The sequence below is a fragment of the Cavia porcellus genome, unplaced genomic scaffold, assembly GCF_034190915.1.
Source record: "Cavia porcellus strain 051 isolate PalLab524CR breed Dunkin Hartley unplaced genomic scaffold, mCavPor4.1 scaffold_9, whole genome shotgun sequence".
Taxonomy (NCBI): domain Eukaryota; kingdom Metazoa; phylum Chordata; class Mammalia; order Rodentia; family Caviidae; genus Cavia; species Cavia porcellus.
In genome coordinates this window covers 74768508-74782888 of record NW_026947492.1, presented here as the reverse complement: position 1 = coordinate 74782888, position 14381 = coordinate 74768508, and the positions used below count along the sequence as shown (strand labels likewise).

Below are 14381 nucleotides of genomic sequence, written 5' to 3'. Positions count from 1 at the left end.
GTGTGGTTTCTCTTATTTCCATCTCTGTGATTTTGTTTTTCGTGTATAGGAATGCTATTGATTTTTGAGTATTGATTTTGTATCCGGCTACAATACTGAATTTATTTATTGTATCTAAGAGTCTTTTAATGGAGTTTAGCGGGTCTCTTATGTAGAGTATCATGTCATCTGCAAATAATGATATTTTAACTTCTTTTCCTATCTTTACCCCTTTTATTTCTCTCTCTTGCCTAATTGCCCTGGCTAGTGCTTCCAGTACTATATTAAATGGGAGTGGTGATAAAGGTCATCCTTGTTTTGTGCCTGATTTTAAAGTAAAGGCTTTCAATTTTTGGCCATTTAGTATGATGCTAGCTGTTGGTTTGTCATAAATGGACTCTATTATATTGAGGTAAAAACATCTATTCCAATTTTCTGTAAAGTTCTTATCATGAATGATTGTTGGACCTTATCGAAGGCTTTTTCTGCATCTATAGAAATGATCATGTGATTCTTATTTTTGGCTTTATTGATATGGAGGATTACATTTATTGGTTTACGTATGTTGAACCATCCTTGCATTCCTGGGATGAATCCCACTTGGTCATGGTGTATAATCTTCTTGATGATTTGCTGGATCCTATTTGCCAATATTTTATTGAGGATTTTTGCATCTGTGTTCATTAGGGAGATCGGTCTATAGTTCACTTTTTTAGTTGGGTTTTTCCCAGGTTTTGGTACTAAAGTAATATTTGCTTCCAGGAATGACTTAGGAAGGATTGCTTCCCTTTCAATTTAATTGAATAGTTTGAGGAGTGTCGGCATTAGGCCTTCTTTGTATTTCTTGTAGAATTCTGCAGTGAATCCATCTGGGCCTGGGCTCTTCTTTATAGGTAAAGACTTAATTACATTTTCAATTTCATTAACAGAGATTGGATTATTCAACAGTTTTACATCCTCTTGATCTAGCTTTGGTATTTCATATGTTTCTAAGAATCAAACCTTTGAGAGTAGAGGTTTTTGAAATAGGTGTTGATGATCTTCTGTATTTCTATTGGGTCTGTAGTGATTTCACCTTTTTCATTTCTTATTGCATGAATTTGAGCTTTTTCTTCCCTTTTTTAAATAAGGTTGGCTAGGGGCCTATCGATTTTATTTATTCGTTCAAAGAACCAACTCTTTGATTCGTTGATTCTTTGGATTGTTTTCTTAATCTCTATTACATTGCTTTCTGCTCTGATATTTATAATTTCCTCCCTTCTTTTGGCTTTGGGCTTGACTTGCTCTTCTTTTTCTAGCTGTTTGAGGTGTAGCATCAAGTTATTTATTTGTACTCATTCTGTTTTCCTGATGTGGGAACTCAGTGCAATAAATTTTCCACTGAGGAAGGCTTTCATTGCATCCCACAAATTAGGGATAAGTTGTATCTGCATTTTCATTTTTTTGTAGGTACTGTTTAATTTTTTCTTTAATTTCTTCTGTGACCCACTGATTACTCAAGAGTGTGTTATTCAGTTTGTATGTGTTTGCGGGATTTTTGCAGTATCTTTTAACAATAATTTCTAATTTCAGAGCGCTATGATCTGACAACATGCAGGGGATGATTTCAACTCTTTTGAATTTCTTTAAATATGTTCTGTGAGCTAATATATGGTCTATTTTTGAGAATGATCCATGTACTGCTGAGAAGAATGTGTATTCTGATGTTGTTGGGTGGAACATTCAGTATGTGTCTATCAAATCCATTTGTTCACAGGTGTGATTCCGTTCTGTTATTTCTTTGCTCATTTTCTGTCTGGTTGATCTGTCCCTTGGTGTCAATGGCATATTAAGGTCTCCTGTTACAATTGTGTTACTGATAATTTGAGTTTTCATTTCTGTTAATGGTTGTTTTATCTAAATGGGTGCTCTGGAGTTTGGTACACATATATTTAAGATAGTTATCTCTTCCTCTTGGAGTTTTCCCCTTACGAGTATGTAGTGACCTTCTTTGTCCTTGATGTTCATTTTTGGTTTAAAGTTCACATTGTCTGCCAACACAATGGCTACTCCTGCTTTTTTTTTTTTTGATTCCTGCTGCATGAAGTATTGTTTTCCATCCTTTGACTTTCAGTCTGTGAGTATCCTTCTGGGTTAGATGGGTTTCCTGTAAATAGCGTATGGTTGCATTTTGTTTCTTGATCCATTCTGCCAGTCTGTTTCTTTTGATTGGTGCATTGAGACCATTTATATTAATGGTTATTACTGTTAAATGCTGGTTTATTGTAGGAATGTTATCTTGCTGCTGTTGCATCTTTATCTTTCTGTTCTGTTTAATTATCTGCTTTGCTTAGTGTTTTTTTCCTTTGTGTATCTAAACTGTCTTGCAAATTTTTTGCAGGGTTGGTTTGGTGTTCATGAAGTTCTTCAGCTGTTCTTTGTCATGGAAGTATCGTATTTCACCATCAATTTTGAATGATAGTTTCAGAGGATGCATCAGTCTAGATTGGAAATCATTTTGCTTTAGGATCTGGAATACTTCACTCCTGCTCTTCTTGACTTTATTGTTTGTGATGAGAAGTCTGCTGTGATTCTGATAGGTTTTCCTTTATAAGTGATCTGTCTTTTCTCTCTGACAGCTTTTAATAATCTATTCTTGTGTTGGATTTCTGGGACAGTGATTATTATATTTCTGGGTGTAGTTTAATTTTGGTTATGACTATTTGGAGTTCTATATGCTTCACTGATCCTGATGTCAGTTTCTAATCTCATGCTTGGGAAATTTTCAGGTATTATTTCTCTAAATATCCTCTTAACATCCTTTTTGTTGTCTCCTTCTTTTTCATTAATTTCTATCATTCTTATGTTGTTTTTCTTTGCATCATCTTGCAGTTGTTGAGTTGTTGTTTCCTGATTCCTTGTTATTTTTAAAAGATCTTTCCTTTCCTGTTCACTAGCTGCAATCCTGTCTTCAAGGTCTGAAATTCTAACTTCACTTTCACTGAGGCAGTTTTTACAACTTTCAGTGGAGTTTTTTATTTCCAGTATATCTCTGTGCATCTGCAGTGTGTATTCTGTTTGTTTCTTATATTGCTAATCTAGGGATTCTATCTTTTTGTTTAGTTCCTCCAATTTTTAAACTGTGTTTTCTTTAGATATATTCAGAATCTCTTTCATTTCTTTTATCATTTCTTCTTTTACCTGGGAGATTATTTCGAGTTTGAATTTCTTTAAAGCTTCCTGGATTTGCTTCTTAATTTCAGTAGCTATTGTGTCCGTATTTGAGGTGAATGGCATATATTTTCTTGTATGTACATTGCTGCTAGGGTTTCTTGAGATGGGCTGGATGGTTTGAGGTGGTAATTTGGTCTTTTGTTTTGTCATTTTCCTGTATTTCTGTGGTTCAAGTGTTATTTGAAAGCTTCCTCAAGGTCTGTTGGAAATCCCCTTCTATGTTCGCAGCTTCTGAGACTCTGGCACCCCGTTACCCCAAGCCACTGGGCCTGTAGAACCAATGACCCTCTTTTTCCTGTTTAGAACTCTGTAGTTCCAGATAAGCTGGGCTTCAGGGACACTGTGCGCCCCCTGCTTGTTGGAAGCTCCACAGTACTCCAAGCCTAGCCAGGATGGGGAGGTGGATGTAGATGCCTCAAACCACTTATCCACCTCATTGCACCCGGATGCCTGGAGGGTCCCAAACAGTCTGGGCATTGGGCAGAGTGAGTTGAGCACTTACCACAGGCGGTGGGGCCTCTGGAACCTGTGATGCTCCCCTGGTTGCTGAGATATCCTCAGTCCTCCAGACACACGGGGAGGCGGATGTAGGTGCCCCCTATTGCTTGATTTCTTGACAGTAGGTGGTAGTATGGGTCCAGGGCAGGAGAGGCGGCAGCAGGGCTGGCCTCCACTCAGCTGGATCTGTAGTGCAGTTTCTGTTCCGTGAACTGACTTCATTTTGCTTGCTGTGCACCCTGAAGGGTGCTTGTTGCATCACATGGTAGATGCACTTCTAATACTTGGTAATATTCACAGAGTTTTGCATAATAGATGTAACAATTCACATTCCTGCCAACAATGTCTCACTATTGGCTTTTCTGCACCTGGTCACCACAATGAATAGCTTTCGTAATCATCATTCTTGGGGGTTAAGGTAATATTTGATTGAAATTTTTTATTGTCTTAATCATTTTATATACTCATGAAGCATTTTATACCCTGGTGGTTCATTTGTAAATCTGCTTATGAGAAAAGTCTATTTAGGTGATTTGTCCACTTAAAAAAGATCTTAGTTGTATATTCATAGTTTTGTCTTCTAATTGTGTTTTTAATTTCTCGTATATTCCGTATGGTAACTGCTTCTTAGATGTAAGTGTATTTATCTTGCTAGCTTGCAAATATATTCTCCCATTATGAGCATTGTCTTTTCCTTTATAAAATAAAAAAGCTTTTCATTTTGCTATAATTCCATTTGCCTAATTTTTCCTTTGTTTCCTGTAGCTCTGAGTCTATTCAAAATAGTCCTTTCCTGTTCCTATGTTCCTTCTTTGTTTTCAGTAGTTTGAGAGTTTCATGTCTCTTGATTAATTCTTCAATACTTTTTCAGTTAATTTTTGTAACTGATGAGTGATAAAGGCCTAGCTTTATTCCTCTGCCTGTGGGCGCTCAATTTTCTTGGAAGGGAGTCCCTTGAATGAGTGTTCTTAGCACTTTAAAAGAAATAATGGGCTGTGGATGTGTGTTTATATCTGGGACCTCTGTTCTGTTTGACTGATGCACCACTTAATTGTGTGTCATCTTGAATGGGTTAAGAAATGCCCAACATTTCTGGTTCTGGGTGTGTATGTGGATGATTCACTTAAAGACCAACAAAATGAGGGGTAAGTTGCCTCCCAGATGAGTATGACACCCACCAATAAGCATGCAACTTGGAAGAAAAATACTAGAAAGTTTAAAGTTCAATTTTTACTGATATCCTACATCAGTCTCAAGTTTCTTCAGTTTCCCAGGTCAGACTTGCAACACTATATAACGAGCTTCCAGGTCTTCAGCCTTGGACTGGTGCTGCATTATTGGTAACTTTTGCTTTGAAGTTTCAATCTAATTGAGGTGAGTCATTACTGGGTCCTGTGATTCACTAGCACACAGATGACCACTGTGGATTCTTTCACCTCTGACATCAGAGATGGCCATTATAGACTCCCACTTCTGACACATTAAAGTTAAATTACATCCCCAGGAATGATACTGCATGTATTTTCTCTTGATTCTGTTCCTCAAGAGGACACTAACTGATATAGCTTTTAGCTCTTTAAGACCTAAAGTTTCCATGGTTTCTCCTCCTGACAATGTAGGTGGGGCTAAATGTTCATGTTTTGAACTAATTAAAGTAATGAATACAAAAAATCAGTTTGACTATCTTAATTCAACACTTGTATGCTGCAAGGAATTAATTCGATCTCTATGCATTACTTTTCATCATTTTTGGAAAAGCATAATTGTGATGATTCTGTCTTACTGCTCTTAGTATCTGTGGACAAAATGCTAATGGAAAATAATGATGCACATAGACACAGAAAGACTTCTAAGTGCATGGACAAAATGATAAAGGTTAAGAGTGATATTAAATATTCAAATCCCCAACTCCAGAGGTGACCAAAATCCAAACACATTTAGGTGTCCCTGATAGGAGAATCATTTTTTCTTTAGCATAGCAGTAACATTACCAAAAACCAAATGCAAGCCCTCATTATGCAAGTGGTTGAATGGCAGTTTAAGTTTAACACTCAGATTCAAAAGATTTCTACACTTGAAGTGAGGGTGAAAATCAGGAAAGAATTGAATCTCCTAAATTGAGATGGAGATGTTTAGACTGAACTTGAATCTAAGGATATTGATCTTCTAAATTCTGATGAGATCATTTTTCTAGCAGAAGAGACTTCTCCATGCTCAGCTGTAGAAACATTCCCATGCGCACTTCAGAGGTGATTTTTGACCTGAGCACTTATACCTAAAATAATGCCTCCTCTGTTGACTATGGAAACAATAATTACTCTGATGCAGTTCATAAGCAAGATCCACCTCAGGTCTAATTATTAACACCTACGTTCGTCTCCAGGCTAAAACCGTGCTCCAAACTCTGATTTCCTAATGGTAAGATACACAGTCTGACCCATAATGAACTATTTCTCTCCCAAAGAATTTCTCATGTTTCTTAATTCTTCCATGCAGAAGTCTGAAGAGCAGGACAGGAAGGTGATGGATGCCTCTGGTGCCATCCCTAACCTTTCTGTTGCTACAGGATCCACACTGCTTCTAAGGTATATGATAAAGAAAGGGGAGGAGGGGAGTGGGAAAGAAAAAATGAAGAGAAGAGGAGAAAAGAGAAGAGGGGAAAGAGAAGATAAGAAAAGATGAGAAGGAAAAGAAAATAAAAAAGAAAAGGAGAAAAGAAAAAAATAAGGAAAGAAAAAGGGAAGAAAAAAGAAAGAAGAGAGGAGGGGAGGAGAGGGGAGATGAGAGAAGGGGAAGGGAGGGGAGGGAAGAGAGAGAAGAGAAGAGAAGAGAAGAGAAGAGAAGAGAAGAGAAGAGAAGAGAAGAGAAGAGAAGAGAAGAGAAGAGAAGGGAAGGGAAGGGAAGAGAAAAAAGAGAAGGGAAGGGAAGGGAAGGGAAGGGAAGGGAAGGGAAGGGAAGGGAAGGGAAGGGAAGGGAGGGGAGGGGAGGGGAAGGGAGGGGAAGGGAAGGGAAGGGAAGGGAAGGGAAGCGAGAGGAAGGGAAGGGAAGGGAAGAAGAGAAAAAGGCTGTTGATTGGTGGTCCATTTTACACATTTATACACATCATCATCTATATTCTTGAATTTGTTGATCAAAATTTATCTTTTTGGCAGGATTTTTCCAAGATCTAATAGTGCTGTCTTCTTCCTGCCTTTTTCTCTTTCCCTTTCTCTCCTCATTTTCTCATTTTCTAACTTCTTTTCACTTTTATAAGTTTGTGATAACTGATAATTACACTCATCTTGGGGAATTGGTACATATACATTTCACAACTTAATCATGTATTTCTCCTGCCAATCTCCCCATCTTCCTGTCTGCTCCCATTCCCAGGTCCCCTTCCTACATCAACAAAGTCTTCCTCCCTGTTTCCTATCATCTTTTATTTTGGTCTTTCATTATATTTTGTGATTCTCATTAATAGAAACATAGGTCTCCTTTATTTCCCTTAGCACTGTGGTCTCAATATGCACTCATTTGCATTCAGATGACCCTAGTTTTTCCTTCTTTAAGCCAGGATAGGCTGACTAGGATGGTGTTCCTGATCTCTAGTTTTCAGTGCTGATTATTTTCAAGCAAGAACTTATTATTTTTTTTTGGAAAATTATCATTATATGAAAACAATATATATTCTTCATTTTGTTATATAATTTTATCTGTGCACTTGTACATTTGTGTTTATACTTTGGAAATCTCTTATATTCTTCCTGCTTTAATGCCAGATTTATTCATTTATATTTGACAATAAATATTAAAAATTTCAGAGTAAATGTTTGTTTGTTTCTTTATTAAGACTTACCTAGCATGGCTTGAAAACTCTTGAGGCCACACTGTTAAACATAGCCAGGATTGGGAAGTAAAGAGAGCAGTGTCAAATGTCCTAATTCAAGGAAAATGCAAGCTAGATTATATTAATGTTATGGGCAGCGATAAGATCACAAGTAGTGATAACTCTGGACCATTAAGAGTTTAGTATGCTGATTAGAATACAGCTGGTTTTCAGAAAGAGTGAGAAGTGGAAATGAGTGCTTTAAAACTTAAAGTAAACCTGATGAGAAATTTTGCATCGATCAATGAGGATGACCTGCTATATATATAATAAAGGCTTATGAATTATGTAACCTGCTGCCTTTAGATTTTGCTGGGAAAAGGTAGCACACAGCAAGCAAAAACAAATGAAAATAAGGGAAATGTATTATAACTGAACCATACATAAATTCTAAGATTTCAGTGGGAAGAATTAAATACTGAGTAACTCTGGCTGGTGATTCAGTTTAGTACCATAAGTGCCTACCTGGCAAGTATAAGGTCATAAGATTGATACTAGGTATCAAAAATAAATAAGTAAATAAATAAATAAATAAATAAATTTTGAATAACTCTTGAAGCATTCTGACAATAACAATGACTCTAATGATAGTGTTTGTAAGAATAGCAACCATGAGCTTATTCTGATACTTTCTTATTTATTTGTTTATTTGTTTTTTGTTTTTGAGACAGTCTCACCATGTAATTCAGACCAGTCTTTAACTCACTGTGTATCACAAGCTGGCTTTGAACTCACAGTGATCCTCCTGCCTTAGCCTCCTGAACACTGGAATTTGTGGCATGTGCCAGCACACCTGGATCTTATGATTCTTTTGTCGTATTAAAAAATTTTGATTTTTAATAATGCATTCCTTAGGAAGCATATGTTATATAAACTTCAGCAAATTCAATACTTAAGGAAACTTCTGTTTGAGTAGAGAGATATGAAAAAAGTCATCCACACTATAATATTACTGTAATCTTGAATCACTTGTGTCATAACCCAAAAAATTAAAAGGAAGTTTAAAACTATCAGCATGACCACTTTAATAGTGTTGACAGTACTTTTCCCATTATCATTATACATGAACTTCCTGCCAAAAAATTACCCATGGTACTATTTCCCTTGAGGCCTTTTGTATATTTTAATTCAAAATGTTCCCAGGAATGCAGCTCTCAAATATATCCTTGGATTCAAGATTCATGATAATACAGATGCTTTCTACATATTGGCTGTTTCACGTTACAACCAAGAAAAGTGAGTGGAACCACCTGAAGGAACTCTTGGACCTTTCAAAGAAAGGTAAAATAATCTAGCAGAAAAATTATGATTAGCACTTACATATATGGTTTCTTACATAGGGATACAATTTTGATTTTGGGAACAAATATTTAATGAAAAACTGACATCACTGCATTTTAACTTTAAATTCTGCTTTTGGAGTATATTTGCTTGGGATGATTCTTAAGGGATCACACTCAGGAAAATCCGAGTGGTGTTTAGGATAAATTACTTCAATAACAAAAGAATTAAAACTCGTTTTGTATTTGTGAGACAAGTCAAATAGTAATAAAGTTACAGTTTTGGAATATACTATCATGGTTTAGGTACAGACCTTCCTCTTACTATTTGTGTAGTCTTGGGCTATAGTACTCTTATTTGCAAAACAGAGGCAATAATACAATAACATAGACTCAGTCATAATAAAAGTAAAATGAGCCACAAAATAAAAGGCCTTTAATGCTATTCCTGGAATATATTATTAATATATGGCATGTGAGCATTTTACTCCAAATACATCACATAATTAAGTCTGTATCCTTCCACCTCATATATTTTTATAAAGACATAAGTAGATAAAAAAAACAAAAAAATCTTATAAAATCTTTCTTGATGATTTTTACATTCCTCATACAGTCTCATGGCTTTAGCCATAATCTACTTTTGATGAACTGTACTTTAATGTTTTTATTTGCTTTTTTTATCTGACACAGAAGTTTGTATATCTTTGCCAAATTTCTCTACATATCTTCCTGAAGTGATTTAAACAATAAAGGACACATTTACAGACAATTTATTTTGAGTAAAAGGTAAATAACAAAATGAATCATACATGTTTTACTCTTAAAGTGTATCCATAAATATGTGTAGCTAGTGTGTATCTATGAGTGTGTTTGTGTGTATGTGTGTGTGTGTTTGTGTGTGTGTGTGTTTGTATGGGCATCAGAGAGGAGTTATAGATTGAGAATTTTCTGTATTACAAGAACGTATGGGATTGAGGATGGATTGGAACTTCTGAATATTTTGACATGGGCTAACTTTGCAGTTTTTCTTAGTGAAGATAGCATAGAAACTGTTTTGTAACATTGATGCTCTCACAGGTTTGCATTTCTTCAATTTATAGTTCATCATTGTGTGTATGAAGTCCTGGATTTAAAAGTTAAGAGATCCTGAGTTTTTCACCAATATCACTGGAAATATTTTGCTGGAGATTTGTACATCTGCAATTTCAATTCTCTAGTTTTACTTGAGTTTTGTTTTATAATTTTAATGACACAATTTTTTGTATATTATTTTATGTCATTTAGCATACACATTCATCCAAACAATCTGATCACAAAGCAAATGTTCCAATGCCACTTTTTAAATAACTCCTAGGGGTTTTTAATTTCTGTACTTAATGTGTGTTCAGTACATTCATCAAGCCATCTCTTTGTGATTCCCATAACACAAAACTTATAGCCATTGCAAATCTTGCCAAATGAAACTGGTGGTATCTATTTCCTCTTATAAGAATTTGCTCCTTTCTAAATAATTTCTTGGGCTGCTATGGGACCCTTAAAACTCCTTTATGTTGTAAATCATTTTATATGAATTTATTTTGCTTCTGGCATAAGGCAAATAGATTTGGGTACCATAGTTTCCAGAAAGCAATTGTAAAAGGAAGTTCACAGAGGCAACCAGTTGATCAGTACTGAAAACAAAGAGATCAGCGGACAATCTGAGAAGAGTACTTGTCTCTGCTCCTTAGATGAGGCATCTACACATAACAATATATTCTTCCCTTATGGTTGCATTGAAAGAGCACAGATTGTTTAAAATTATTTTTTCTTCTTTTGGCCTGGCTTTGCTAAAGAGGACATTTAGGTACTGATAAAGGTGATGATTTCAGCTTGTTCACTCTGAGCTCCCAGATGGGCAGCATCTGACCACATGAACTCTTTTAGATGTTAGATTAAATCAGCAGGTTCTGTGTAATCAGGAAGTAATTTGCTCTCTACAGTGTGCCTAACAGATCTGTAGTAAACTTCAATAAATGTACTTACAATTTTAGGGAAATAGTAAAGGTTTTCATATAAAAATAAGTTTTATAATGAAAAATTTTCTTTATCCAGATCCCCAAAGTTGTTTTCTCTGGCTCCTTATTTCCATACCCGCTGTACCTTGAATTTGGACTAAACATTTTATGGAGAAGCACAGAAAAGGTTTTCAACCAGTTCAGACTAGTTACTACAGTGATTAAAAGCCTTGAATTTTTAAATTTATGAATATTAACTTCATCTTATTTTTGAAACCTTAATCGAAAGATTAGGATATTATAGGTAAATTACAAGTAAAATAAGGGAGGACAGGGACTTCTTTAATATTTCACAGTTAGTAAATGATGATAATGAAAGAGAATAGCTTTGTATAGGGATAGAAAGCATCTGGAGTTACAGTTTGTTACTAGATGATGTAGCTTCATTGCTTAGGATGTGAAAACTTGTCACCAGACATAGGTTTATACATTGGGTCTTTTGTTTAGTATCTTGATAAATGTAATTGACAGAGGTCTCCTACTGTCTATTTTTGTTTTTATGAAAAATGAATGTCAGAGAAAAGTAATAAGAACTGTGGGAATAATAAAACCCAAAATGTGTAAATGTTTTTGCAAAAAAGAAAGAAAAAGAAAGTGCTTTAAAGGACACAAGTGTGTTTAGGTGTGTAAGATATATGACCATATTACTAAGTTTTTGTTGGATCATTGAACACAACTGTTTGCAGTCTCACTGTTTGAATGTCCACTTTGTATGCTTAATTTTGTAACTTGATTAACTATTTCTAAGATGACAATATGTAATCTATTTACTAGTGATTTCTTACTTTTTTTTGAAATTCTATATTACTTGTACCCTTTAAATGTTTTGCTTTTTTTTTTCTTTGTATAAAAAAACAACTAAAAAAAAAGAAAAATGAATTGCAGAACAGTACCTACTGGGTTTTTGTAAGAGTTAAATGTATGCAAATATTTATTAAATTCCATGTACCCTCTTATTAAATATTAAAAATAAAATGATATTTTTAATTAAAAGAGCTTTATAGATTAATCTTGAAACAAGTCTGCTATGATTTCAAGTAACTTTTTGATGTATAAATATCTCCAAAACTTATACAATTTACATTATTGAAAATATATTTTGTTTGACATTATTCCAGGTGAATGGGTTTACTGTTTATTGTGGATTCACACTGCCATCATGGAAAATCAGAAGAATGTCACAGAATTTATTTTTCTGGGACTGTGGAGGAATCAGAAAATAGAGCTACTGTCCTTTTTCCTGTTCTTGCTTTGTTACCTGGCTGTCCTTATGGGAAATGTCACCATTTTACTCACGATCACCTGCAGCCACCTAATGGAGCAACCTATGTACTACTTTCTGTGCCACCTTTCCCTCATGGACCTCTGCTACACCTCCAGTGTGGTTCCCAGGCTCATCAGGGACTTGGCTGCTGCAAGAAAAAGCATCTCCTACCACGAGTGTATGACCCAGCTCTTCGCCGCCCACCTAATGGCAGGTGTGGAAATATTCATCTTGGTGTGCATGGCTCTTGACCGCTATGTTGCCATCTTCAAACCACTGCACTATACGGTCATCATGAACCCGAAGAGGTGCAGCATACTGATTGGCACGGCCTGGGGACTTGGGTTTTGGCACTCGATCACTCTACTTCTCATGGTTCTCAGTCTGCCGTTCTGTGGTCCTAACCAGATAGATCACTACGTATGCGATGTGAAGCCTCTTTTGAAACTTGCTTGCAAAGACGTTCGTGTTGTTAATATCTTACTGACTGCTAATTCGGGGATGGTGGTGGTTGTCATTTTTCTTGTGCTGGTAGCTTCTTATATACTCATTTTGTATCATCTTAGGACAAAGTCATCTGCAGGGTGTCCCAAAGCTCTGTCTACCTGTAGCTCTCATGTAACGGTTGTAGTTTTATTTTTTGTGCCTTGTATTTATATCTATGCACTACCTGCAGGGGACCAGAACATGGACAAGGAGATCTCTGTGTTTTACACTGTGATTGCACCCATGCTGAATCCTCTCATCTATACACTAAGAAATATGGAGATGAAGATTTCCATGCGCAAAGTGTGGTCTCAAATGTTACACTGCAAATTAAGGTAAATAAGGGAACATTCATTATGCTTTTACTCCTGCGAGAGATCATGGGAACAATCTAAGCTTTCTCCAGGACGTTAGCATAACTGACCTCTCACGTGACTGCTAGTGAAGTTGTAATCTGTACTTTTAAGTAGCTCAAATATTTCCATATATATATGGGCCAGTTTAAAGAATACAAAAAGTGGACTTTGAAAGCAATCTTTATTTTATATGTCTCCAATAAAAGAAATCACATAAAATCCTATTTTCTTTGAGATAAGACCCAGTGTTTTCACTGTTAATCTTTTGAATCTGGTCAGGTCTGATATGTTCATCTCAGAATTTATCATATTAGAAGTATGTCATTAAATAATTAGATTTGGTGTCATGAATAACTGGATATTATACTAATTCTGTCAGTTTTTATATATGATTTTGACAGTTTTCATTAATTATAAGTCTCTTTCTATAACATCTATAAAACGAGGTAATACTACATTTCTTAAATATGGAAGATTAGATTACATATGTGAATTTTTGTGATAATGCAAATTAAACTGAGCTATTACCCAGTGTCTGTATTATTATTATTATTGTTGTTATTGTTATTATTATTATCATTTTCAGTACTGGCCATTGAACTGAGGGTTTTGTACTGGGTTTCCCTCCTAGCCTCTATGTAAGTTTTCAATTGGTTATTTATCTTTTGAGGTAAGGTCTCAGTGAACTACTTTGCCGGGACTAGGTTCAAACTTGGATCTTCCTGCTTCAGCCTCCTAAGATGATGGGATTGCACTTGAGTGGTAACAATTTTGGCTAGCCTGGCACGTGTAAGTTTTAATGGGAGAGGTCAGAAAAGATAATTTCATGTTCCTATTATTTCTTCTTTTCCTGCAGCTCTTTGTGTGTGGCTTTATAGTAAAATCTCTCTCATCTCTAGGGCTTTGGTCTTGTTCTCTCCTTTCCTTGGGATGTCCCTGTTGCTATGCTCAGAGTCTGAGCGCCACAGATCCTTGCACATTGGGTGCTATATTCTTCAAGAAGAAACCAAAAGTATTTTGAATTGTTTAGTCTTCTTTACTGCTATTCTTCTGTGCATTTACCACCTCTCAGAGGTACCATGTAACATGTGTGTCTCTGCTCATAAACTATAGTTTTTACAATTTTAATGAACGATAATTTTATGTGCTCTATTTTTATTTTTGTTTATATCTTTCTTTTTTAGTAATAGCTCAAATTTGAGAAAAATAAATAGTGAGTTACACTGAAAGATACTGTTTTATTTTCTGTTTGAGGGTGCTGTTCTTAAATCTTTAGAATATTTTCACTATGTAAATAACAATTGTGCCCTAATAACAAGCAGTAACTGAAAGAGAAAAAAGTGAACAAACTTCTCCACATGCCTTTTAGCAAGAAAATAAAAT

At 35.5% G+C, this 14381-nt stretch overlaps 1 protein-coding gene across 1 annotated transcript; it reads left to right on the top strand.

Moving 5' to 3' along the window:
- The first annotated feature begins 12051 nt into the window (after window positions 1–12051).
- LOC100735223 (olfactory receptor 4P4-like) lies at window positions 12052–12981 on the top strand. The gene has a single exon (XM_003461052.2). The coding sequence runs from the start codon at window positions 12052–12054 to the stop codon at window positions 12979–12981; it is 930 nt and encodes a 309-aa protein (XP_003461100.2).
- The last annotated feature ends 1400 nt before the right edge of the window (window positions 12982–14381 follow it).